The sequence below is a fragment of the Aulonocara sp. 'chitande type north' Nkhata Bay genome, linkage group LG17 (genome assembly GCF_057382095.1).
Source record: "Aulonocara sp. 'chitande type north' Nkhata Bay isolate Kocher_YH1m ecotype deep benthic linkage group LG17, A_spYH_male_GT1.1, whole genome shotgun sequence".
NCBI lineage: Eukaryota > Metazoa > Chordata > Actinopteri > Cichliformes > Cichlidae > Aulonocara > Aulonocara sp. 'chitande type north' Nkhata Bay.
In genome coordinates this window covers 21,453,733-21,481,111 of record NC_141360.1, presented here as the reverse complement: position 1 = coordinate 21,481,111, position 27,379 = coordinate 21,453,733, and the positions used below count along the sequence as shown (strand labels likewise).

At 42.8% G+C, this 27,379-nt stretch overlaps 1 protein-coding gene across 2 annotated transcripts; it reads right to left on the bottom strand.

Annotated features, from left to right (window-relative positions):
- Positions 1 to 1,155: 1,155 nt before the first annotated feature.
- On the bottom strand, positions 1,156 to 25,539 carry cand1 (cullin-associated and neddylation-dissociated 1). 2 transcript variants are annotated; one of them, XM_086268501.1, is made up of 26 exons: positions 25,224 to 25,539; positions 14,776 to 14,851; positions 14,606 to 14,673; positions 14,367 to 14,521; positions 14,059 to 14,182; positions 13,888 to 13,975; positions 13,634 to 13,802; positions 13,442 to 13,547; positions 13,225 to 13,370; positions 12,880 to 13,031; positions 12,653 to 12,793; positions 12,071 to 12,227; positions 10,234 to 10,442; positions 9,978 to 10,146; positions 9,807 to 9,896; positions 9,520 to 9,673; positions 9,196 to 9,433; positions 8,929 to 9,117; positions 8,657 to 8,800; positions 8,262 to 8,397; positions 7,999 to 8,175; positions 7,810 to 7,905; positions 6,455 to 6,624; positions 6,210 to 6,374; positions 5,859 to 5,966; positions 1,156 to 2,438 (listed from the first exon to the last, which is right to left on the bottom strand). In XM_086268501.1, exons 1-26 carry the CDS (start codon positions 25,289 to 25,291, stop codon positions 2,214 to 2,216), a joined length of 3,720 nt encoding a protein of 1,239 aa, XP_086124627.1. In that variant the 5' UTR covers positions 25,292 to 25,539; the 3' UTR covers positions 1,156 to 2,213. The 2 variants fall into 2 exon arrangements, with proteins under 2 accessions (XP_086124627.1, XP_086124628.1); XM_086268502.1 differs by having other exon boundaries at positions 12,086 to 12,227.
- Between the last annotated feature and the right edge of the window lie 1,840 nt (positions 25,540 to 27,379).

Here is a 27,379-nt window from a genome sequence, read left to right as displayed (position 1 = left end):
CACAAGTTTGAAAATAAAAAAACAACAACAAAAAAACTCAGAGTGAACTGAAAGTTTTAAAGAGGTCATCATGTTTTTAGGGGGGTATACATCGAATACACACTGATTTTAATGTTATGTTGTGTGTCAATTGTTAATTTGACATTTTAATTTAAACTGCTGCAAATACACACTTTGGTTATATTTTTGACTTTAGTCAGTTTTCAGTCTTTTTTGTGGAGAGTGAAATATTCAAGGATTTGATGGCAGTGACAGAGATCACAGCATTGTAGCTTCCAAGATGGAAAAATTATGTCAATGTAGAAGTGCTGTAAACTGAAGACTACCAGATGGCGACAGCTGCAAAAAGTCTGGGAAAATGACTTTCTGGCTGGACCTCTTTGAACACTCAGTTTATGAGATGCTTGCTTTGGGTAAATTCTTGTCACGTAGTACTCTACACCAGCCTTTTCTTATCACATCCAATTTCCTAGAACCAAGATGGTGATGGCAGAAATGCTTCAGAAGTTCAGAGATGAGCAGGTGATGTCACGATAGCTACAACCCCAGTGTACCGTTTGTACTCAGGACTGAAGCTGAGGGGGTATCTGTAACGAATGATTTCACAATAAAACTGTACCAAAGGTAGATTGTAATAGAGGGTCTGGGTAGATCAGCTTAAAGAGCCAGAAATAATTCACTTTATGCAAAGTCTGTTTGGAGACCCACACATGGATCCTAAGAAGCCGCTGATAATCTAATAGAACTCTTATCAAACCAGATCAGCTAGTGTTAATTTTCAGCATATTAGACATGCGTATTGTGTTGGGTTTCCAGATGAGCTGAAAGAAGGTGGAGTAAGACTTAACTTTACTGTTGTTGAGGGTTCATGTCATTTGGCACAGCTTGTAAGTTAACTGAATTTCTGGATGCAGTCTGGCTGTGGAGGTGTGGCCAGTCAATGTCTTTGCTGAGCTGTTTGTGGCCTGGAAACTAGAACTTTGTTATTGTTCTCTATTCATTTCATGAGCTGTGTGTTTAATAAGCATCTAATCAAACAAAATTTATTATAAAATACTGATTATTGCTTTTCAGAAATAATCGAACCATCAGGAAAATCAGCATCGCTAAAATGTAGCAACGCATAACACAGAAAAACAAAACCCAGTCAAAACGTGAAGGCAGGCAGAAATGGACCTTTTTATTTTTCCTCGGGCGATTAACAACAGTGGATTGTCCTGACCAGACCAGAATGAACCGGAATGAACTAGACTGGACCCAGTTTAACCGGATTAAACCAATGAAACCAGTAAGACAGTAAAAATCAACCCCATGCTGACTGGACTAAACCAGCAGAAATGAGTTTGAGGCAGCCAGACTGTGGACAACCAGCAGAACACTGTTACTTTGTTTTTTACACTGCAATACCACGGCAACAGCCACTATGGTCCAATCAGGTCTGGTCAGATGAGGCCTGATCCAATAATCCCTCCTCTTTCCACTCTCACTTCCTTCCTAAGAGGGGTCAATGGTGGATCTACTGAATCAGGAGGAAACAAAGATGCTGATTGGTCCACACACAGTAAAATCCCGCCCGCTGCTCATCTCCCCATAGCCTCCTATTGGTTGCCTACATCAATCAAAAAAGGAAGAAAGAAAAAAAAAAAAACCCAGAGCGAGCCCTTCTCCCATTGGTCACCACAGCTTAGGCGGAAAAGGCTGTTTCCCCCCCGCCCTTCCATTGGTCAGTTTCGATAACATGCCAACTGTCAGTCACTCAGCAGCGGCGAATCAGGTTGCAGTACAGTACCTGTGGAACTTTCAGGAATTACAAAAAAGAAAAGAGAAAAAAAACAAGAGAAGAATGAGGATGAACAAGGAGATCAACCAGTTAGATGACCTCGCTAGAAAAACAAAGAGGAAGTGGGAGGAGCTTCCAAGCCTTGTATGTAATTTTTTGTTTTTGTCCTATTTCTCCGTGTGTGAGCCGTCCATCCGTCCGTCCACTTCCTTTCTCTTCCAACAGCTGATTCAGTGCAATGCATCATGGAACGATCGATCGCTAGGAGAGGGTGTGTCACTACAATTGTGTGTGTGTGTGTGTGTGTGTGTGTGTGTGTGTGTGTGTGTGTGTTTGCGTCCTGTTGTCATGGAAACATGCTGCAGGGTTAGCGCTCCAGCAGCGGGTGGTGCCGTGTTGCATCGTGGGAACTTCTTTTTGTCCATGGGGTTTTTTAACTGGTATCCATGGACTCCATGTTGGCAGAGCTGGAGTCTCTCTGGATGGAGTCGAAGATAGCCGCCAGCTCCTGGTTAGATGAGATCTGAGACTGAAACTCTGACATCAGCGGTGACTTCTCGGCCTCGGGGATGGTGAGCAGTGCGACAACGGCTCGCATCGCAGACCGCTTCAGCTCGTCCTGCTTCTCGAACTCCTGCTTCACTGAGTTCGCCTTTACCTACAGAGACAGTGGAGACCGTTAAAAAAAAAAAAAAAAAAAACAACTAGGCAATCATAACTCCAGGGACATCAGTTAGTAAAATGCAACAGCACTCTGATGCCTCCTATAAATGAGTCGCCAAAACACAAAAGTCAGTCATGGTGTTCCTCAGGGTTCTGTGCTGGAGCTAATACTTTTTCCATTTTACAGTCATGGTCAGAGGTTTATACACACTCAACATGGGCATAAATCTCAGGGTAATTTTAGGCTTTTTGTTATTTTTTTTTAACTGTTCTTTTTGGGTGGAAGTATTGTATATCTTTGCATACACTTTTAATAAGTTTAAAAACAAGAATTGGGAGCACATGTTTGGATACATTTTGGATTTTTTTTCCTCATCCACACAGGGCCAAAACTAAATATACAAATACACCTCACTAACATTTGGTTAAATATACTTTAGCCAGATGCTTTTGGTAGACATCAACAAAGCATCTGGCATACTTCTGGATGGATATTTGACCACTCTTCTTGGTAGACTCAGTAGAGGTCATTTAAACTGGTTTTGACGACACAGACTAGACAAATTTTCAAAAGGTTTGAGAGATCAAGGTTTCGGTAAGGCCATTCCATAACCAGTTTTGAAGTGTTTGGGATCATTGCTGTGCTGAAACACCCAAGTATATCCAAGGTTCAACCATCTAGCTGTTGATCTGAGATAAATTTGAAAAATTTTAAAGCAGTTCTCCTCCATCATTACTCCATCCACTTTGTACAAAACAACAGCCAACTGCATGATGCTACCAATGTTCTATGTTTACTACAAACATACCTTGTTACTGAGGCCAAACAGCTCAATCTTTGTCTTCTCTAACCATAAAGCTTTTCTGCAGATGTCATTCTGTTCATACCAAGTTGACTGAATGTGTTGATTCTAGAGCAGGGAATTCTTTCTCAGTGTTCTAAAAGTGACCTCACTGTGGACAGCGATGGAGGTATTCCGGCAGTTTTTCCAATTCATGGCAGGCATGCCAGGCTCAAGCTTTGGTGGCTCGTGTCGTTCTTTGAACATCCAAACCAATTTCTTCTCATCTGAGGGTGATAGTGTGGGTCATCTTCCAGATGTTGGCAAAGTGGCAACAAATCTGAATAACTTGTAGTTACATACAGTTTTGTTAGAACTGATGAACTTAGAAATTGATGATGTTTAGAAATGGCCTCAGACCTTTCTGACTTTTCTAAATCTATAACTCTGCTTCATGGATCACAGAGTTACTTGGACTTTCCCACTGATCTGAGTATCATGAATCCAGTGCTGTCAAACAAATCATTTTTATGCTGGCAGTTATAGTCAATCATCATCACGCATGAGACGTGAAAACATCATAGAACCTTCAACACCATTTACAAAAAGATTTCAGTGAGATATATATATATATATATATATATATTTTTAGAGATGGACTAATCCGATATTACGTATCGGTCCGATACTGACATAAATTACTGGATCGGATATCGGAGAGAAATAAAAAAACAAAAAAAACAAATGTAATCCGATCCATTAAATATCAAAAAAGCACCTCACAAAACTTGCGACATGGCGTAACTCAGCTCATAACCTTAGCACTTTGGAGCAGTGTGCTCACGTGATAGAGTGGCTGTGTGTATTTGTAGCCTTGCTACCAAACCAGCATTTCATCTCCGAGGAAGTTATCCCAGAGAGAAGTAAAGCAAGTGTGTAAGTTCATCTCTGAATGTCTGTAAAGCATTCCCACGTTAAGCTTAACAACCGATATATGGAGCGAGTGCCTCTTCTTGTAGCCACTTTAATCATGAAACTGCTTAATGATCAGCTGATCGGCTTTTCTGTTGCGAGTCCGTCTCTCTTCTTTGTTTTTGGCCCACTTTGCACCAGAAAGAGGAAACCAGCGGCTCAACAACAGCAGCACGTTTAAGCTTGATCAGCTGTTGTTAGAATTTATTTAATATTACTTTCTACACCAGGATCTTCTTCTACGTAGCTGACAGCTGGTAACTGTGCAGGGGCGGATCTAGCAAAGTTTAGCCAGGGGGGCCGATAGGGCATGAACAGGGAAAGGAGGGCACAAAGACATACTTTTCTTTCTTATTCTCATTTAAAATGTCTAGCTTTTAATAAATAATTGTCTGAATCTTACACCCAAAGTTTTAATCTTATGTAAAATATATAGAAGTCCATTACTGTATATAGTAACTATTAAGTCTAATATATACCCTAGTAAGCTATAGTACTTTTTCCTTTGGGAAGGTACCATCTGTGCAGTCTGCAATTCTGTTGAAGAAAGATGTTGAATCTATTTAATTATTTTTGAAAATTGGTGAAAATTTAAATTAATTTCTGTGCATTTTTTTTTCCACACTGCATCAAATTAAAGTTGATTACGTCGATTCAGCATCATGAGGTGGAGGGTGGTTCCCTTTTTTTTTTTTTTTGCTGGAAGTTTGCAACCCTATTAGTTAGGTTGCTTAATATTTATGACGATGCTCAGTGGATCTGCGTTTGACTACTCCGCCCAGGCTGCACTGTCGAGCGCAGATCCACTGAGCGCAGCGCAAGCTAGTAAGACAGAAGCTAAGCTCGTTGCAACATGGGAAATTGAACCTCCCCCACCCTCATTCAGATGTGGCCTTTGGATCTATTTTGGTTTTCATGTGAAGCATAACCCTGAAGGTAAGCGCGTCATGGACAAAAGTAAACCAGTATGTTGGATGTGCCACGCAATGCTCAATTACATTGGTGGGAACTAGTGCGTTAGCGCAGTTAGCTCGTTAACGTGTTGGCCGTCCAGCCCCACGCACGGGGCGATCCGCGGTAACTCGTTAACGGAGATTTGCCGTGTTGTGGCGTTAACGTCATTTCAACGAGATTAACGCTGACAGCACTAGTGGAGACACAACGAATATGACTGCACATTTACGCCGACATCATCCTAGTGCAAAGACAAGTGGAAGCAGACAAAAACAACAAGCATGCATGCTACAAACTTTACCAGAGTCATTTAGACAGCCGTTAGCACATGATTCTCCTTATGGAGACCTGATATGTTTAATATGCTGCTGAGAATATAGCCCAGAAGAAGCGTATAGTATAGCTTTTATTTTGGAAAGAGCCATTTCTCTGTAATAAACTCTCTTTTCCAAAGATGAGTGATTTCTCGATCAGATTTATTTTTTTTATTATTTTGTTTCAGCAACATTAAATTTAAAAACTGTACTTTTGAGTTAAAATATATATTTATAATTTTAATAAATGACAAATTAAAAAGCATGAACATTTTTGGCCTCCAGGAACACCATGAGGAATCTTGGGGGTTATTTTTAACCAGGAAAAATCCTTAAAAGTCCACAATAAACAAATATGTTGGACACATTGGATCGAAACTGGTTTAAAAATACCTTTGTGGTACAGGTGGCCCTCAGTGGCTCCACTAGTCTGTCCAGTCTTTGAAGAACAGCACTGGGACACAGAGATGACAGTCTAGCCAGCATCAGGAAGGTCAGCATCTGCAAACACAGCAGCAGCTTCAGTATCTATGATTCAAATACCTTATGGTGTTTAAACATCATGATCTCAGATATACACAAATGACTCCTGGTTTTTCACTGGACCATAAATGAAGCCAGCCACTCATATTTGAGTTTTAATGGAAGGATTAAACCTGAATTTAATGAAAATGCTAAAGGTTAAAATACACTTATGGTTTGTAACTCCGTCCTCAGGATCCAGGCCCTGGGGCTCAGACACACCTTGATGTCGTAGTGGTCCTTCAGACCGTCCTCCACGTGGTTGAGGAAGGTGAAGATGTCGAGTCGGTCCAGGCAGCTGTCCAGCAGAGTGTACATACACTCGAACGCAGCCTTCCTAAGGTCCAGCCCATCATCCACCGTGTGTTTGAAGGGTCCCATCTCCACCTGCAGAGTAGTAGGACAGTAGTCAGACGCATGAACTTGCCCACTCCCAGCAATCGATTCCCCGCTGCAGGTGTCCTCACCTCTCGGATCAGCTCCTTCCGGACTTTGGTCTCGTTGTACAGCTGCGGTAGAACCGAGTCTAGCAGTTCGCGGATCAGACTGGGTTTATTGTGGGCGGCGGAGTTGAACGTTACCAAGGCAACACGCCGCACATTCAAGTCTGGATCCTCCAGCGTCTTCAGGAAATCACCTGAGGACAAAAACAGCCAATCAGAGGACAGACAGAGGGGGAAACTTTCATTTCTCACCAGAGTGTGACAAACTCTGACTTTAATGATAAAAACATCAACTTCAGACATTTTATAGTGTTTAATTAAGAAAATAAGGTCTTCTTGTCACATTTAGAGTTTACATAAAGAAGGAGAAAAAGCCCTGCATCTATAGCCTTTCACAGCTGATCAAATTTTTCTATCATAACTTGTGTTTATTACAACTGAATGGGCGTTTTTACCACAATATTACTAAATATGTGTTAATCAGCAAATTAAAACAAGAACCAAAAGCTGCCACCCCGAGAATAAAACAAAGACGAGAAGTCTGATAGATCATTTTCTAGTTTCACACACTGCTGAAAATTGTGTCTCCTGATTCTGCTCGCATCATCAGAGAGCCACCTTCACCTCGTCCAGCTGTGAGTATAGTGACTGTGATGACAATCAGCGTCTCCAAGTCTGAGATTAAAGATGGGTGGGGCGATTTCCACCCAGAGCGTCAACCTGAAGTATCTCATGTTCACAAGTGATGGAAAGCCAGCAGTAATGCTAGCATTTGTGGTTTTTCGAGTTTTCATTTAATCACAGACCCTTGCCTGTCACCGAAACAATGAAAACATGGATATGAGCAGCAGAAAAAAAATTCATCCCCTGTTCTTGCCAACCAATGTTTTGACGACACAGACTAGACAAAAATATCTGCAACTGCCACAGCTACCCCTCAGCCTCCTAGTAAACAGACCTCTGGCATCAATTGCAAAATCACATTGTTCTGAAGTTATCGAATTCACAAGACTTTCAGAAAACGTGAGCCCTGACCTTGACCTTTAGGTCGAGGTCACCGGGATTCAAACTCGTCTGAGATTTTTAGCTGCTCCTGCTCACATTCACAAACTTCTATGTCCACACCGCCCAAACGAAACAACAACAACATGAAGCTTGTGGGTCCCGAGTTAAACGTTCCTGAATTTCAAGCAGACCAGAGACAGCAAATGACACCGCTGACTGTCATACGACAAGACAGTTGGTCAGGCAACACTAACCCATCACAGAGAAAAACAAGAAGAGGAGCTCTGGGACAACAGTGTAAACAAAAACCAAAACCAAAAGAACCCAAAAGGGACCAAAGAAAGATAAATCATTTGGATTTGTGTGTGGGTTACCTATGCAGTTCTTCAGCAGTGGGTCAATGGGCTGCGGCTGGTCAGAGATGGTAAACTTCACAGCCGTTACCACAGAACTCCTGGCGTAAGACGAACCTGGAAACGTGCAGAAATCAATAAATCAGTGTTGATATTGATCAGCCTCATCGCCAGCAACGACCCATCTGATTGGCTAACCATATGGGTCACCTGAGAGCAGGTATCCTTTGAGGCGGGGCAGCAACGTCTCGGGGTCAATCAGCGTCAGTTTGCCCAAACACTCGGCTACCACGTTCCTGGTTCCCTCCTCCTGACACTCGCAGTGTTTGAGCAGCAGTGACCAAACAGACTCCACGTAGGGCTTCAGCCCGGAGACGGATGCCGAGCCTGCAAACAAACAAACAATGTTAAAACCAAACACACGCACACACACACACACACACACACAGGAAATGTGATGTGTTTTTCCTCACTGATGATCTCTTTGAGCGAGTGAAGCAGCAGGTACTGCCTCTTGGAGGAGGAGATCTCCTGCAGGACGAAGGGCAGGTACTCTGGCAGGTTCCCCACTGCTATGCTGCCCAACGCGTACGAGGCCGCCGATTTCACCTGCGACACAGAGAGCAGGTGGCTTAATCTCCACCGAAACAACAGCACAGGTGAACAACCGCAGGAAAGCTCATTGCTTCCTTTGAACACATCACGTCAAAGATTAGCATCTTTTCCATCATCTTTATTTAGTCAGTAAAATCCTTCTTAAATTTTTTTTATGGAACTTTTTCATTTTATTCAGATAGAACAGTGCAGGAAGGGCAGCAGAGCTGGGGGATGTCACATCTGGATTCAGAGTGTAGACAGGTGTACTTACCTCTTCACTGGAGGAGGAGAAAGCATCCAGGATGACAGTCTTGAGCTCTGGTTGGCCGCTGAGGTCCACGTGGTGTCCAACCTCACCCAATGAGAGCAAAGCGAGGAGCCTGATGGAGTCTGTGGAACGGCTGTTCTTCACATCCTGTGAGGAACACAAGGTCTCTGAATCTCGTGGCTCTTACTGTTCGCTGTTCATCGGAAGGCAGTGAAAACCTTTAAAAACAGCTCAATTAACCTGCAGAGAGGTGAACGCTGCTCACTCTGACTCACCTGGATGAACTGTCCCACCACGGCGGGCCCCTCAGTGGGACAGGCTCTGGTCAGAGCAGCGACGCACTTGGCAATGGAGCAGTATGCTTGTTTGTGCGGCAGGGCGGTGCTCTGGGAGTAAACGGGGCCAGTGAGCATCCTAAGCAGGTCCATGTAGCCCAGGCCGGGAGTGTCGGTGGCCACGAGCGCCTAAGCGGGAAGTCACATGGTTAATATGCATATTCACGCCCACCATACACGCCGAAGGGTAAGCGGAGCTGGAAGTACCTGGTAGAAGTCGAGCATAGCAGAAAGCGCGCCTCCTTGCAGCAGCGGGGATCGAACCAGCGCAATAAGCTGCTGGAGGATGTTCCCTCCGCTCAGCTGACCCAGTGAGGATGGGTGAGTCACTGCCAACGTGGACAGGAAGCTCAGCGCCATCTGAGACACGTGCATGTCGCTCTCAGAGATCAGAGGAGGCAGCTCGGCCAGGACAGCATCTACCATGACCGGAGTCACCGCAGAGCTGAAGCACAGGATGAGAGGGTGAGGGTGGTGGACAGGGTGGAGCTGAGGTTTGGTGGGTGGGGCTTACTGGTGTGTGTGTGTTACCTGTAGTTTCTGAGCAGGATGTCCAGAGCGGCCAGCGTGCAGAGCTTCAGGGCACGCTGGTTCTTCCGGAGGAAGGAGGCGAGGATAGGAACGGCGTCGGGAAGAACGGGCCTCAGGTCGATTTTCAGTGGTGAGCCGGCAATCAGCGTCAGAGCTGTGTGCACACACACACATCAAACACTAACAGCTCCAGCCCGGTGAACAATATCCAACACTTCATTTTGATATGGAAGCAGAAAAGAGACAAGCTTCCTTTGAGACACAACTGGTGTGTGGGCGGGGCTTACCTTTCACCGTTGTCAGCCTTGTGATCTCATTCTTGAGGCGTTCTAAGAAGATCAGCAGCGTTCCTGGAAGCTCAGCAGGCAGATGGTCACCTGTACCAGAAAAAAGGAAGACATTAAACCGAGGAAAGCTCTGTGACATCACATCATGTGACTGGGAAGTGTGTGCATTACCTAGGTTACAGATGATCTGCCCCATACAGGAAATGGCTCGCTCTTTCACCTCCTGGTCAATGTCGGCGGCCTTCAGGCGCTTGATGGTGCAGGTGAACAGGTCGTTAATGTAAGGGGAGGGATCGAAGCTGTCGCTGGCTTCTGATTGGCTGTCCAGTGGTCGGATAACCTGGTGGAGACACAGAACAGGATGGAGGATAAAAATCAGCTATGACATTAGAAACAGAAAGGAGGAGGTTGTGAGTTTGACTCCCACCTTTACAAGCTGTTGAGTAACGAGCAGAGCCTCAGAGGTGATCTTGTAAAAGGGGTCTCCCACGCATGACACCACGGGCGGGACAAGGGCAGGGACATGGGCATGGAAGGCGTGAGCGGGGTGTGTGACCATGATGACGTGGAGGCAGGCTAGAGCGTCGATCTTCAGGTTTGAGCTGCTCGACTTGTCGTTCAGAGAGAAAATGATACCTGCAGCGCGCACGCACACACACACACACACACACACACACACACACACACACACACACACACACACACAATTACCTCACTGCTATCAAGACACACAGCTCCAAAGCGCTCCAAAGAGTAATCCCAGCAAAAACAGAAACATCAAACATTCCAAGAGCCTATACAAAACGTTTTGGAGCCGTAACCTAACCCCAGCAGAAAAGCCAGCCATTCTGACATCTGACTAAGATGCTGTTTTGTGGGTGTGTTCCTGAGTCCTCCCTGAAATCTGTTTGGGGGGGGGGGGGGCTTACAGTTTTATGGCACCAACTCTGCACGACTGGGCCACAGAATTATGTAAAGAACTACAAAAATACTGGTGAAAAATATTTGTATCTGTGTATAGTGACTGTATTGGAGTGGAGTGGACCATCACCTCACTACCTGGATTTTGGACTACCTCACCGACCGACCACAGTATGTGAGGACTCAGGGCTGTGTGTCGGACAGGGTCGTCTGCAGTACGGGGGCCCCACAGGGAACGGTTCTGGCTCCGTTCCTCTTCACCATCTACACTGCAGACTTCTCCCACAATTCCACCCAGTGCTTCCTGCAGAAGTTCTCTGATGACTCTGCAATAGTCGGCCTCATCACTGATGGGGACGACAAGGAGTACAGAGGACTGACTCAAGACTTTGTGGACTGGTGCCAGCTGAACTACCTCCAGATCAACGCCAGTAAAACCAAGGAGCTGGTGGTAGACATCCGCAGGCACAAGCATTCTCCACTGCAACCACTGAACATCCAGGGTATGGACATTGAGGCTGTGGACAGCTACAGGTACCTTGGTGTTCATCTGAACAACAGACTGGACTGGACTCATAACTCAGACGCCCTCTACAGGAAAGGGCAGAGCAGGCTGTACCTGCTGCGGAGACTCAGGTCGTTTGGGGTGGAGGGCCCACTCCTGAAGACCTTCTATGACTCTGTTGTGGCTTCTGCTATCTTTTATGGTGTGGTCTGCTGGGGCGGCAGCATCTCTGCTGGGGACAGGAAGAGACTGAACAGGGTGATCCGAAGGGCCAGCTCTGTTCTAGGATGCCCTCTGGACCCAGTGGAGGTGGTGAGTGACAGGAGAATGGCGGCTAAGCTGTCATCCCTGATGGACAACGTCTCCCACCCCATGCAGCAGACTGTGACAGCACTGAGCAGCTCCTTCAGTGGGAGACTGCGGCACCCACGGTGTGGGACGGAGAGATTTCGCAGGTCTTTCCTCCCCACTGCTGTCAGACTCCACAACAAAGACTTTAACTGAACAAACACACATCCACACATGTGCAATAACACTAAGTGCAATAATCTTTTCTGGCATCGTTGTATTTTTACTCAGTTGTATATAGCATTCGTATTCTATTTTTATCTTATTGTATATTTTTATTCTATTTTATTCTACTGTATATAGTATATTATTTTATTCTATTCTGTACAGCTGTGTACTGTATTTATTCTTATTGTATTCTAATTTTTGCGTCATAACTTTTGCACTGTCCACTTCCTGCTGTGACAAAACAAATTTCCCACGTGTGGGACTAATAAAGGTTATCTTATCTTATCTTATCTTATTCTATCATATCTAGATTATTCTTGACCTGCGGCAGCGTCACCTGGTATGAGGACCGGGATGTGCTGAGTCAGGGCGCCCGGGAGGACATTCACCAGCTCGGTCAGCATGTTGAAGCAGCACTGACGGGTTTTCACGCTTTTCTCCTTTAGCTGTTTGTGCAGAGCTTTCACAATCATGGGGACCTGTGGAGGGCGACAGATGTTACCAGAGAATCACAGGAGACCACTGCAGGTACTTCCTGCTGCTTGCGGTCAGCCTTGCAGGATGCTGAGGGTTTCCTGTCGCCGTGAGAACCAAAGATATGCTCCTAAAAGCTGTGCAGCACTGACATCTACTGTAGGAAATCTGAACTACAGCCAGAGACCAGTGAGAAACTGTGCTGAGAGAAAACTTTACACCCATTTCTCATATAGAGTGAGCACTGATTGGTTGCAAGGAGGTGATAACTTTTATCTCCTGTATCTAAATAACCTACTCCTTAACTTAATCTAATATCTCATACTTTATACATCTCTAATATCTCTTTATTTCATTAATTAAAAAAAAATTTCTGCTTCTGCGTGGCGAGCATAAAGAGAAAAGAGCTCTGTCCACAGCAGGAGCATACCTGGCTCTGCAGCATCGTCAGCGGCGTGTCTCCTTGCTCCATGGCGTCTGGATCAGCCAACCAGCTCTGAGCTGGTCTGGTCTGTTTGAGCAGCGACAAGTAGGCGTGGAAAACATCCGCCTTTACATTCTCCTCCCTCTCCTGCACGCGCATACACACAGAGGCAGGTCAGACATAAAGGTCATCGTTACACATCTCAGAGATAGAAGCCGATCGAACGACGCTACCTTGAAGCGACAGACGAGCGCAGGAGACACGGTGCGGTAGAATTCCGGGAGCATCTCATGACGAGTCGAGACGACAGCATCTAAACACTTCGCCGCCGCCCTTCGAACCTTCCAACTCATGTCGTCATCATCACTGTACTCATCGTCGCTGCCTGGAAAGGAAATGAAGAGATGGCGTCACCGATTAATGTTCAAACGCTTAATTTGGATGTAAATGAGTGGGCAGTGTCATGTGATTTCAAAGCACCAATCAGCTGAGCCTTTAACAGTTTAACATAAACTGGCTGAAGTAAGTTTAACATAAACTTACTTCAGCAGCGATAGCCAGAGACAGGGTTTCAGTACCTTGATAGTCTTCGTCGTTCTGCTCAGCATCCATGGCGTTGTCATCCTCATCTTCATCATCAAAGTTGTAGTTGGGGTCGTAGGTCAGGTAGCGCAGGCAGATGGAGATGACGGTGGGGACGTGTGGGTAAACTTCTTTGGGACACCTGGAAAGAATAAAAGCAGTGAGCACACGAGGCACCGCCGCCACAGATTCTTCGGTCTGAGACGGTTTTACCTCCTGACGAAGGACTCGAAGGCCTGGATGCAGTACTCTCTGAGCTCGTCATCGTCCACGTTACAGAACTTCACCACTAGAGGGATGATCTTCTCCAGGTACTCACCTGTTAAAGAGAGACCAGAGGTCAGAGGTCAGGGAGGATTCATCTCTAAATCAGAGACATGACTGTGTGGAGGCCGGGCGTCTCACCGATCCTGTGTCCAGCCTGTCTGCTGATGGCGGCCGTGCACTGGATGTATGTCCTGGTGGTCGACATGTTGTCATTCCTCCCCAGCTCGGCGAGGAGGTGCTCGATCAGGTCGATGAATACCAGATTTCCGCAGGACATAACCAGGTGGCCCAGAGCCATGATGGTCCTCTGAAACGCCCAAAGAACAACAGGTAAGGACACAAACAGCTTCCTGAAAGCTCAAAAACACAAAAGTCAAAGCGGTTGGACAGACCTTTCTGACGGCCAGCCGGGGGGAGGTGAGCTGAGGCAGAAGGCAGCTGAGGATGGAGGGGTGGAAATTCACCAGCAGACCCCCCTGTCTGCAAACAAAGACACGGAGAAGAACTCAAAACTTCACCCATCCCCACCAGCGCCATCCATCGGCGACCGCCTAACTACGTACCTGCAGAGCATGTCGGCCATGATGTCAAGTGCCTCCAGCTGCACAGATACGTCTTCCTGTTTGGCGATAGCGCTCGTCAAACGACCCGTTATCTTCTTACAGACGCTGGCCGCTAAAGCCGAGCCTGAGACGGAGGCAGGAGGAGAAAAGATGAATCTTCACATTTTCACAGCAAAACCATCTGAAGATTCATGAAATCACTGGATGCTGAAAATTTTCACATTTTACAGATCAAAACTCGCTCGCTCAGAAGTGATACTGAATGAAATATGTGCTGTTATGAGATCAGTACTAGTCAAATATTTTACCACTGGAGGCCGGCGGTAGCTCTCCAATGACTGTTTTGAGTCCAATGGAGGAAATATCTCTGAGCTGCTCTTTGTCTGAAAGCATGTTGGTGCACAGAGTGTCCACGATCGTCTCCACCTGGTACTCCTTCACCTTACTGACCAGAGGGCCCAGGCTGAAACAAACACACCCACAGTCACACACATGGACACGATCAAACAGGAAATAGGAAATTAAAACTTAAAATCAAATAAATTACCATTTGACAGCCAAGTTCTGAACTTCTCCATTCTTGTCTTCCAACAGTTTGAGAATCATCCTCACCACCTGTTCATCAGTGTCAACCAAAAGTTCAATAAATTATCAATAAATTATAATCATTCATTAGACAGACACCAGGTGAAGCAGTGCGAGGTCATACACACGGACCTTCCTCTCGCTGTCGTCGTCCAGCTTGATCGAGTCTTTCTGAAGCTCCGTCATCAGGTCGTTAGTTGCCATAAATCTGGAAAATAGCAAACAAACAAATGAATAAAGCGAGTCGAAGTGTGCGGTGATTAAACGCACAGATGGGCGAGTCATTAGTACAACATCTGCTTCAGACAGAGCTGAAGTCTTAGCTTTCCTCCTGAAAATCTCAGAAAAAAGAATTGATTTTAATTTGAGTTTTTAAAGCTTGGAGTAAAACATCCAACAGGAGGCGCTGAAGAGACCAGGAAATGGAAAGTACTAAAAGGGAAAAGGACATGACAAAACGGGCAACAAAGAAGGACTTATTTGTTCTGCTAGAAGATCAGATCATGAACTCTGAAAAAATTGCATATTTAAGACTCATCAGTCCATGTTCTTCCCAAAGTGTTTTCACGTCAGTTTATTCTCCAGCTGTCCTAATGAAACGGTTCATTTTTACACCAAAACCCCGTTAGGTCGAGCTCATTACAGCAGGATTTCAAACAAGCAAGTAGGCGATATAAAATAAAAATTTAAAAAAAACCTCGCTCCTCTCACACTGAGAGGATCAGTAGAGGATTCAGCAGCTGGTGTCTTTTTTTTTGTTTGTGTGTCAGAGCAGTGAAACGACCCCCTGCACGTTTCTCACCAAACTCTCGGACTTCCCGTCTGTGACGTCATCCATCACTGATGTCACACTGACCTCCACAACCTGAAGTCTGACTGCTGTTGGGTGTCAGGATGAAGCCCTCGGACCTGACGCTGGTGCAGGACAGTTGAGAGATCAACCTTCAGAGTATTTAAGTTTTAGTCTTTTAGCTCCTCAAATGTGCATCAGCCAAAGTCCTGAGTGCTTCATTCAGACATGCCGACCTCTGCTAAAAGAGCTTTTATAAAAACCAACGAAGCAAACTGAAAATAAATGAAATTATGTAAGACCCTCTCTTTTGTCTGAGCTGCGTCTCTCTAAAGCGAGCTTGGTAAAAATAATCTGGAGGATGACAAACGAGCCGTTTTAGGACACTTTTATTAACTTCTTTAAATGGATCCGTTTTTGCTGCAGATCCAAATCCTTTAATGCAGAATCAAAGGTGCTGTCAGTCCACCGAGGTTCACATATATAGAGCCCAATACAGAGGATTGAAGCTGCCAACATCAGAGAGAAAGAAATGTATAAACTGCGTTTTTCTTTGTACTAATGCACATATTTAATACATGTTTTATTTTGTTTATTTTACCTAATAAGCCAAGTACTAAATTCTCAGAGAAAGTCAGATAATATGCAAAAATAAAGGCATAAAATGTAATGAATTAAAAGCATATATATAAAATTAAAGAAACCCTGAGATGTACAGGGCAAAATGTAAAAAAATATTCAAAATATGTACCATCAGTAAATAAATTTTAATAAAAGAGGCAATAAACCTATTATAAATATACACAGTGATGTCAAAAAATATATTATTGACAAAATAATGAATTCAAATTTCACAAATTACGCTGAATTTATTATTGGCATTAATAAAGAAAAATGTGACAAAGTATAATGAATAAAATCCACATTTAATTTACTCTCGGATTTCTTTACTTTGTCATTAATTTAAAAAAATAGAATTGCTTATTTAACTAACAATGAATAACTTAAGGAATTTTTAAAAATTGAGTAAATAAAGATCAATAAAACTATGGAATAGAATCTACCAACTGTGGGCATTCATTCATTTATAAATTGAAATCTTCGCCATTTCATTCATAACCAGTTAATTATAAATCTAATCATTGTCTGCTTTTTTGTGCATTTAATTCTGCATTCTTTCCCACCTTAAAAATGTTTCATTATATCTTTTTAATACATTTACTTTCTTTTTAATTATAAAAATAAGGAGTGGGTCATTCATAGAGTATCAGTGTGCAAACTTTAGCATTAAAACAGAAAAATAAGTCTAACAATTATTATATTAATGAATAAATCTGAGAAATAAACAATAAACACATTTTAAAATGTAATGAAAAATTAAATACCATTAAATGTTATATTTACATGAATGTATTTTATAGATTATGCCTATGTTTATCTTCCATATAACAGTACTGGGGCACTGAATATTAGTATATTCTTTTTGGCATTCTGTGAATTTTATTTCATTTTTGGGCAATTTCAGACATCTGCACCAAGCACCTCATGCTCCATACGTTTATAAAATAACTAATATGTAGTTCCTGTCTCACAGAAGCCGTGTGGAAACGCTCAGATCAGGCCTAAAAGTGGGTCAATTTTTACCCAACAGGAGGCAAAACTGACAGCTTTTCATGATATCGAGGATTCCTAGTTCTGAGAGGGCGGCCGAAGCGATGAAGCTGATTATCTGTGCTGCCAGCTTGTGATCGTCCCCGAGCAGCTGACACAAAGAGGGCCAGGCTGCTCTGAATTTCAAGCTAAATATGAGCTTCTTTTTACTGGTCAAAGAGTCTGATCCAAGCCACTCTGTACCTCTTTATGCAACATTCCTCACAAACACATCAACATGGCTCAAAGTACGACCACCACAAAAAACCAACACAATCAAGCAAAAACATACTGAGGGAAATAAAGACCGCACAGATAAAACTAAAGTAGTATTTATGTTTAAAATTATCTTAGTATTCTAATTTTGCTAGGATCCTTTTTTTTATTTTCTGCCACGTACTTCTTTCTCCAGTGGCAAAGTTTTACGTTAACAGGCATCAGACTGCTCTTGGAAGTGAAGCCCCGCCCAACTGATGCTTATGAATGTCGTTCAATGGTGGCTTAAAGGGCGAGGAGCTAAAACAGCTCATTTTAGACCAAGGATGGCTGAACATGAGTTAAATGTGGCTTATTTTGAACTATGAATCATGCAAAGCTGCGCTTGCACAGTCTAAGAACAAAAACGTGGAGACCTGGGATCGACAACTCTTTTCTTTCCTGTTCCTGAACAGCTGATCAGTTACTTCAATCAGCTCTCAATATGTTTACCCTGAGTTAATGAAAGAAAGCCATCATCAATGGAGCTCCAACACTATAATTCACCATGGTAACAGGTAACTAAAGAGCAGATGAGCAGGGCTATGAAGACGTTTTAGTGCTGACCGTGATATTCAAACAGGAGGGAAGAAGAGAGTGATTTTAATCAGCTCTGTTCACTCTGTCATCATCACTGACTGAATGAAACTTGATAACCGCACTTTAACTTATAGATGACGCAGTAATCCTAATTTGATTAGATTTTTAAATCTAATTATCCATTTAAAATGTTGTTTGGCATCATTTAATCACTGAATCTCAATCGATGAACACACGTAATGAGTTTACAATCAGACTGTGTGCAGCTGCTTCCAAAAACTCACTTTTAAATTTTAAATAAATTTAGTTCAGTTTCATCTTTGCATCTCCAAAATTCCAGTCGTGGCAGATGTTTTTCCATCAGTGTGATCAGTTACAACACAGATTAGTTTGATTTAACCACTGTTTCTCAGTAACGTACAGTAAACGTTAGTACTGACAGTCTGACGGCTGTGTTACTGCCCACAGTCTCGGAGGCAGAAAGATGAGACTACAGTTTATTCTGAGCTGATTATAAATCAGTGATGTAGTCGCAGAATCTGCCCTCATATATTGACGATTGACTGACCTTAAAAGCGCTTGTGTAAAGTAAAAACACACTTAACACCTAAACTGGGATTTCAGTGTGTGTAAAATTGTCTGTAGATGGATTCATTCCAATCTTCGGCGGCGACTTCATGAATGAGGAAATGAAACTGAGTGTCAGTCAGCTGGTTCAGGTGCAGTAAGAAGGGAGGAGCCAGAGAACAGTTTTAGTTCACAGAGTCTGTTACCATGGTAACTGGCACAGAGTTTAAGTTTACTGTGAACCAGAAAACCCAGTTTCCCCCTGAGCTCAGGATTAACAAACTCCTGGCGCAGGGCCTGATGACGTTCTTCTTCCTGTCAAATCAGTTTATAAGCTCAGTTTTGAACGCTCCAACATAAATAAATCATTGCATATTTGTGTTCGTCTGGCGCTAACGGACCTCCTGTCAGACGCTTCATCTGCCTTCACTATTTGCTAGACGATATCAGCTGCAGATGATCAATACAAACTGTGTCACTTCAGTCTGCCTGTTAATAAACTCATTAATCTGAAGCCTCAGTTCAGGCTGCGACTGCAGCATTTCAATTTCACCTGCTGATTATACTGAAGATGAATCGATTAAACATTATGAAAAACAGCAACAGAAAACAGCAAGAAGGCCTTTTGTGAACTCCCCTTTGTTTTTCAGATACTGTCATTTATATATGTAGGTTTTATCCCCGAGTTTCTGTGGTTAAAACCCCTATGGTGGGGTGGGGGGTGAGGGATGCAGTTGGTAATCAGTTAAAAAGCAGCAACTGCTTTTTATGTCATCCTGAAAATGACAAAGAGGAAGAACAGGTTGACCAAGAGTTTCCCTTGTTGGCTTGACACTTATTTTCTACAAAGAGCATGCTCCGTCACCATCATCTCAGCTTACACCAGGGCTCGCAAAATTTCAAAGTCCCTGGTAGCCCTTCGGGCAGGGACTCTTCAGTTTTTGGTAGCCCAAATAAATTTAAGTAGCCCGAATAAAAAAAGAGCAATTTTTTGATTGATGTTTTGTTTCCATTACAATATTATAATGTATAATATTGTAACGGAAACAAAACATTAATCAAAAAACTGTTGAAACACAAATTATAACATTGTCTAAAAATTACAACTCAATCAACTCAAATACTTGGTTCTAATTGAACAGAAATTTCTATGAACTTGTAAGAACTGTGTAGGACATGAATCAGTCTGTGTCAGATCCTGAATTTGAAATTTCCACTGAAGTCACGGGTAAGAGACAAGTGGAACCAAGATCGAGGCCATTTGCTTTTTGAAGTTTGCAAAGACTGCTAAATTGTGCCAGTGGTAGTTCACTCTTTGCAACATAGTACGCTGTTCTAAACAGATTTTTCAGGTTTCTTTTTAGTATGTTATTTGCAATTGGTGTTTGTTCTGGGAAAGATATTGCAGACTGAGCAATAATGCATTTCTTGCATTTGTCATGGGTTCTAATGGGGGCCTTTCTTAAAATGACTGGTCCCAGTAACAAAGGCGCTTGTCGACTCAGAAATCGAGGGAAAACCAACAACACACCCGGCAGAACATTATGTTATTTACACGGGTGCACATAAGTGGTCCGCATGTGCGCATTCACTGTCAAAATAAAAGACGCGCACCAGATAAGAAGTTGCAACGCGTGTTTGCGTCCATATAAAAAGCACTGTTTTTGTCCGCTAGAGTGGGATTTTCACGGCACATTCCGCACCACATCTCTGTGCGTTCATCATTTGTTTGAAGCCAGCTCACCTCCTGCAACCACTTTTCCGAGAATACGCGCTTCTTTTGTGGTTCGGACTCCTTCTGACATTTCTTTGGAGGTGGAGGAACATCACAGTAATTGCTTAAAGGAGCTTCTTCGACATCTTTAAGAGTTCTAAACAAATGTCTGTCCTCCTGAAAATCTTATGTACGCAAACACGCGTTGCAACTTCTTATCTTGTGCGCGTTTTTTATTTTGACAGCGAATGCGCACCTGCGGACCACTTATGTGCAGCCCTGGTTATTTAGCTTGTCATATTGCAGCCACAGAAATTATTTTGTCCATGAAACCATAAAGCTGCACTTTCTTTTTGACTTATAGTCTGATTTGTCATAACTTTTCCGTTTTGCGGTAAGCTTTTCTTTGGCTGTCACTTCTTCACCCTGACCTGTCTTATTTGGCTCAGCAGAACTAAAATATATATCCTGCTGCTTTTACACACGTACTCACATAACTCAGTGATTCTCTGCACGATCAACCTCTCATATGTTTAAGCTGCGGGAGATTTCACTTGTCATGTTTGCGTAGTAAGCTAACGATTGATAAGACGATGTCAGAGGAATTGGTGCACAAATTATCATCACTCACAGATCAGTGCTGTCGCTCTCTATACACAGTTCGTGCGATTGCAAAGTGAAAGCAAAAAACAAGCGCAAATTCAAACGCGATTTCAATATGTCACATATTGACAGTGGCTCATCGATGCCAATGACATAATTACCCAGCAATAAACAACCTCTACAACTAGTTTCTTTCTCCATAGCGACTTTATGGAGAGTGATGGAGTTTCTATACAGCTGGGTGGGTGCTATGATGGTACCAATAGTGAACTTTATTTAATTCATAAGGTTAATTATTAGAGTTGCCAACCGTCCCGGAATCATCTCGTATTCAGAGAAAATATTACGCGTTTCGTATTGAGGTGAAAAGGAACACAGTTTGTCCGGTACTTCAGCTACAATGAAAAAGACACAAAGCTGGAGTTTTTCTGTGTCTTTATGCTGCACAGCTGTTTCTTCTTCTCTCATTCTCGCCCCCTGGTTGTTATATCAATCATGAAACTGATCAATGATCAGCTTTTCTCTCTTGTTTATCGCCCACTTTGCACCAGAAAAAGGAAACCAGTGGAGGTCGCGCTAAACAACAGCAGCACGTTTAAGCTTGATCAGCTGTTGTTAGAATTTATTTGATATTAATTTCTAGTATCAGCTGATGTTTGCTGGAGCCACAGCTGTAAAAGCTGCTGGTCATGATGTTGGTTTGGACATGTGGTGAGAGGGAAACATGAAGATGAAACCAGGAGATGTCCTTACTGAATCATCAGAGCTGAACAGGTGATGGAGAAACAGGTTTACCTTTTAGGTGACATGAATGAGTTGAAGTAGAGCTGGGCGATAGAACGATAATGATATGTATCACGATATAACTTTTACTCGATAGAGAAATTAAGCTATCGCGATAGACCTCGCCGCTCTTGTCCTCAAAAAAAAAAAAAAAAGGTCAGCCAATCCAAATTAAGTAGCGCAGAGCTGAACCAATCACAGCCGCAGCGTCACGTCGCGTGACTTGTTACGTACAGCACAAGTGCCAAGCCGCACGTGTGTTTGTTTGGGAAGCAGCCAGCGGGTAATGGAGCCAGCGGGTAATGGAGGAAATGAGTGTGCCGACTAGAAAAATCAACCGAGCGTGACCGAAGAGAAAACAGATGATGGTTCCAATGCCGGAGAGATTGTCAAACGGAAGAGCCAAAGAAGTTCCGTAGTGTGAAGGTATTTCGGCTATTTCAAGTCTGACAAAAAACAGAGTAGCATGCACTGTAAATTGTGCCGAAAGCAAGTCTGGAAATACAATAAACTGGTGCATGCGTCACACTGTGCGCCACGTTATTGTTTTGGTGAAATGAATTTCTACAATACTGTTACTGTTAATTCTACTCTCTGCAGTGTTTAAATGCTTACATATACACACAGTTACTGTCCGTCCACACATACGACTCGGGTCTGCTTCTATGCCCCAGCTTTGTTTACTTTTTCCCACCGAGGCTTCTAGACTTCTGATTGGCCAACATTTCGGTACGGTTAGGAATCTAGCGCCACCTGCTGCTTTGGCATGTTCATAGCAGCGTTTTCCTTCATTTCTGCCTTTATGTGTGGACGGGATTATTTTTTAAAACGGAAACGGAAAATCTCCGTTTTCAAAAATACCCGTGTACGCGTGGACGTAGCCTCAGTCTCTGACTGGAAGCGCTAATTCGTCATTCGGCTTTTGTCAGACTAAAGTAACTGTTAAAACTGTTTGAAAAGCTAAGCTATACAACAAGGAGAGATTGAGAATTTCCTTTTAGTTCTCAGTTTATTTGATATTGACAAAAGTTAGTTTTGTCTGTTCTTCTGTAAAACAAACTAAGATTTATTTTTAGAATTAATATTTTGTTTCTAAGTGGAATTGACAATTTAGTCTGTTTTGTTTGTTCTATTTTGAAACTTAAACGCTTTAGCGGCTGCCTTTTGTGTAGTTTGCAATATTTGCCTTTATTTATCTGAAAAAGTCTCATGTTCCTTAAGTACATCTACCCTGTTGAACTTATTATGGGAAATAAATATTTAAATAAAAACAAGCTGCTGATTATTTCACATTTTACTTGTGAGCAACGGCACATTTAAATCTTACAAATATAGTTATTTGGCTTATATCGTGATATATATCGTTATCGCCTGAAATGAAAAAAACATATCGTGATATGAAAAAATCTCATATTGCCCAGCTCTAAGTTGAAGCAAAGTTATGAGCTGTTTCTGAGAAACAAATAACACCAGGATCCTTTTCTAAGCAGCTGACAGCTGGTAACTGTGCAGGGGCAGGTCTAGCAAAGTTTTGCCAGGGGGCTAGGTAGGGCATTAACAGGGGAAGGGGGGCACCAAGAAATATTTTTCTTTGTTATGTCATTTAAAAACTTTGAATACATAATTATCTGAATCTTACAACAAAAGTGGTCATCTGACTAAATGTATAGAAATCCATTATCTTTCATAGTAATTTTTTTCAGGGTCCCATCATAATTTCTTCAGAAATAAGTACTGTATATGATGCCAGTATTTTCCAACATTTTCTAGATACTGTACTAGTACTTTGTGTAAAATACCATCAAAAAGTCAATTAAGCTTTATTCTTTCTCACCTGTCTCTCTGTCTCCTTTCACTTTTTAAAGGTTGTCATGTTAGAAAAAATATCTTGCCCTGCCATGCTGTTTATTGATGTGGTAAATGAATAGTTTATGAAAATATCTCTAAATCTGTCATTTATTATTTTTAATATTCAGTAATGGTCATGTCTCACCTCTAGTCTTCTCTGTCTTAATTTCAGGTTTCCACCATGTGTTGTAGATAGTTCAGGAGGTTAACTCAACCAAGCAGTCTTTGGGTTTCTGTACTGTTTAGAATGCCAGCATAGGGAGGATGGTGTATATGTATCAATCTAATAAACTTTAAGTTCATTAGATTGATACATATATGCCAACAAGATAGTGTATATCACTGTGACAACAGCGTTTGTTTTCATTCAAAGGCTTTATGGTTTTTCCTATAATACCTGGTGGGCGAACCCTTTTGTCTCTGTAAATGTAGTGATTAGGAGCAATTTTGTTCTCTTGTGCTGGCCCTTCTGGGCTTTTGGTGCCGGGCTGATATTTTGTCCCAGTCCAGCCCTGTTTAAATCCCATTAAATTCAATTAAGGGTTAAAGTGTGCATTATTGGCTTCTATTACAGTAGCTGTCTGAACTAGACCTCTGGATTGGAGCGTTTGTGCATTTTTTAAAAACATTTTTAATGAAATTATTTGACTAATAATATGGCTGTTGTGTAGTTAGTCATACTAACAGACTATCCAAGAAGTCTGAGCCCCAGTTTAGGTTAAAGACTAACCTAAATCGAAGATTTAATTTGGATTTTAATTAGCAGGTATGCTGACCCTGTACAGTGTACTGATGCAGCTTCCATGTTTCTGAATATGGTCTCTTCTTACTCCAACAAAAACAAAAACTCAGTCCAGTAGCCAAAAGGTGCTGCCACTCTAGCTGCAACTATCTTTTAAATACACTATGTATAGTGCTGGTTGCTGCCCCACAGCAGGCTTCTAAAAGCTGACCCCTCAGGAGGACAGTAGTATTTCATATTCTACTCTTGACTTAGTTCAATATCAAAGAAAGCAGCTTCCCAGAAGCTCTGTTACCTACTGTTCAAACTGTCTGAAACAAGCCAGGTTTGTGTGAAACCAGACATTTTCTGACTAACAGAAATTGTTCCTATTTGTTTCCTATCTGAAACAAGCCACTTACTGTCTAAAAACAACTACCTTCTGTCTGAAACAAGTCGTTTGTCTACTTTCCTTCCAGAAAGTAGCCAATTTTCTGTATGAAACAAGCTGTTTTGATGGAGCTACAGCAGCTTATTTCAGGGAGGATGAACTGCAAGGCTGTACCGAGGCCCAGTGAGAGACAAAGCTGGCTTATTTTGAACTGTGACTCACGCAAAGCTGCTCTGACGAGAGTTTTAAAACAAATCAACCACAGAAATGGGATCAGAATAAGACACCTTTAACGCTGACAGAGTCTATGTGAGTGCAAGGCTAAAGCTCCGACCTTCTCCGTCTGTTTACCGGCGTCACCACACCCCCGTTAGCTGGAGCGACACTTTGACGTTAAACCCGCCCGTTTCCCGGGAGAAATCCCACTAGCGGGGGGCTACCTTCACATTTGAATCTACATCACAGAGCGCCGTCACTCATGCTAAGCCAGCCTGCGAATTGACAGAAGTTGGTGCTAGCCCGCTAGCCTGCAGGCTAGCTGCTAATGCTAGCAGCTAACCGCGGATATGACGATGATCAGACAGGTGGCATGCTAGCTGTTAGCCTGAGAGCGGCAGGCCCGCCGCAGCAAAGCGCCGCTTTCAGTGCGAAATAACAACACTCCGATGCGATAAACAACAACTGACGGTCAGATCCCTCCACCCGGGCGTTGTTTTACCTGAAATCCTTGTCGCTGGAGGTCATTTTCTCCAGCAGGTTGGAGATGTGGTACGAGGCGCTCGCCATGTTGGTGCCGTTAGCCTCCTACTAGCAGAGTGCGCTCGGTGAGGATGTTCCGGCTGCGGGCTCTGGTGTCTCTGGCTGGCTGTGTGACCGCCCTGCTCGGATGATTTCGGGGGTAGAGAGTGTGTTTCTGTTCTTCTTCCACTTCTTCCACCTTTCTCTTCAGCTACAGCGACTGTCGCATCCCGGGGCTACCAGTTTGGTGTGTTTGAATGGAGCTCCCGTTCTCTCCGCAGAGGGGCGGGGTTAGCGGCGCTGGACGATGTGGGGTCGAAGGTCACAGTTTGACCAATTTTTCTGTCAAGTTTGTCTTTCTAAACCCTCATAAAAGGTCATTTTACCCCAAGTAAAATGAAAATCTGCATAAAACACTCACCCGAGTCCAAAGTGTGAATTAAAACGATTCACTGAAAGTCTTTAAATCATAAATTCGACATTTTATCTTTTTTTCCTTCTTTTTCCTTTTTTTTTGACTGGGGTCAAAAAGAATCAGATTAAGAGGTTTTATTATCACGTGGACAGTAAAATTAAGTAGTGATACATAAAATATAGTTTAAAAAATAGTTAAATAGAGGCCAGCTTAAAAAACAGTGAGGCAGTAATAGAATGATAGCAGCAAGAGTGAATGGGAGAGGTTCACAAGATGTTAGTGTGACCTTCTCTGATTGATGGTTTGGACATGTGGAGAGGAGGGATAGTTGCTGTATTAGATAAAGGATGTTGAAGATGGAGCTGCCAGGCAGGAGGAACAGGCAAGAAGATGTCAGCTTAAAAAAAAACGGACTTGGAGAGATAAGATTAATGATTGCACTGAGGAGGTGACAGTCAGTCATCAGGGATAATGTCCAGTGTTGATAGGAAGGCAACTTTTAATTTCTCTTGGAGATACTTCCTGTCCTGAACAGAGGGGCTTCGATGCCACCCCGTGACTGAACTGATGATGATGCATTCAACTGCACATCTGTAGAAACTGTTGACGATTTTGGTCCACCAATCTGTAAAGATCTGGGAACTGAGGAGAACACTTTTGGAACTTTTGGGAGAGCAATATTGTCCCATGGACCAGATGTTGCACTAAAACCTGCGTATACCTTTTAGCATTGGTGATGTATTTCCAAATGTGAAAGCTGCTAATTCCATTGACAGTAATACACCCCAATACGATCAGAAATGCAGGCTTTGAACTGAGCGCTGATAACGAGCTTGGTGGCCCCTCTTCCATTTAGCATCTGTGTTTTCCAAAAAGAATTTAAAACTCTGATTTGTCTGACCTCAGCCTGAAGATCACAGGCAACCAATATTGCGCACAGAGATTCCTCCAGAATCTTTCAGTTATTTAGCGTAGATGATGAGAAATTCAAAGTTAAATTTGATTTATAAGATTTGTTTTTCCATTTTAATGAAGCCTTAGGGAAGATTAAAAAAAAGATAAAGATACTAAATGATTATTTAAAACACAGCCTCAGTCATTGAACTCATACATCAGAAATAAAAGACACAAAGGATAAAATGATTTTTTTTATCTTCTAATTCTAACTTTCTGCATAAAAGTTAAACAGAATCACATATGAAATTTAAAAACAAAACAAAAAACGTCCCCCATCAGGACATAAAAGTTGCCTCCTTCAGTCATTCTGCTCTGCCCTATATATTTAAGATGTAATTTCACACTCGATTCCATGAAATCCTCTCACAGCCCCTCAGATTTACCCACTGTCGCTGCAGAGGGACTCAAAACTGCAGGCTGCAAACATCTGGACTAAACTGTGTTCTTGAATCCAGCAGTTTTACAAGCAGTGTTCAATGCTGTGATTCACCTGCAGCAGGTGTTTTTATTCAGAGCCTCAGTGAGAGCTCCGCCCTTTAACAGGATCTGTAAACTGTGTGTGTGTGCCTGTGTGTGTTTACAGCTATTTTGAGCATATTATCCTCTGCTCAGAAATGAATCACCACTCACACACAGTAATTTTATACATGCGGGAGACGCACTCAGGATATTCAGGATGCTGTTTTTGTTGCTTGAATGCATTCAGTATGCAATTCAGTCTCTCTCTCTGTGTGTGTGTGTGTGTGTGTGTGTGTGTGTGTGTG

Excerpts from the sequence above, each read along its gene's own strand:
- cand1 (XM_086268501.1), bottom strand. The coding sequence starts at position 25,291 with ATGGCGAGCGCCTCGTACCACATCTCCAACCTGCTGGAGAAAATGACC. Across the intron at positions 6,625-7,809 it reads ACTGCTGAAGAACTGCATAG|GTGATTTCCTGAAGACGCTG; the intron begins GTAACCCACACA and ends TTTTGTCCTCAG. Across the intron at positions 6,375-6,454 it reads GGAAGGAGCTGATCCGAGAG|GTGGAGATGGGACCCTTCAA; the intron begins GTGAGGACACCT and ends ACTACTCTGCAG.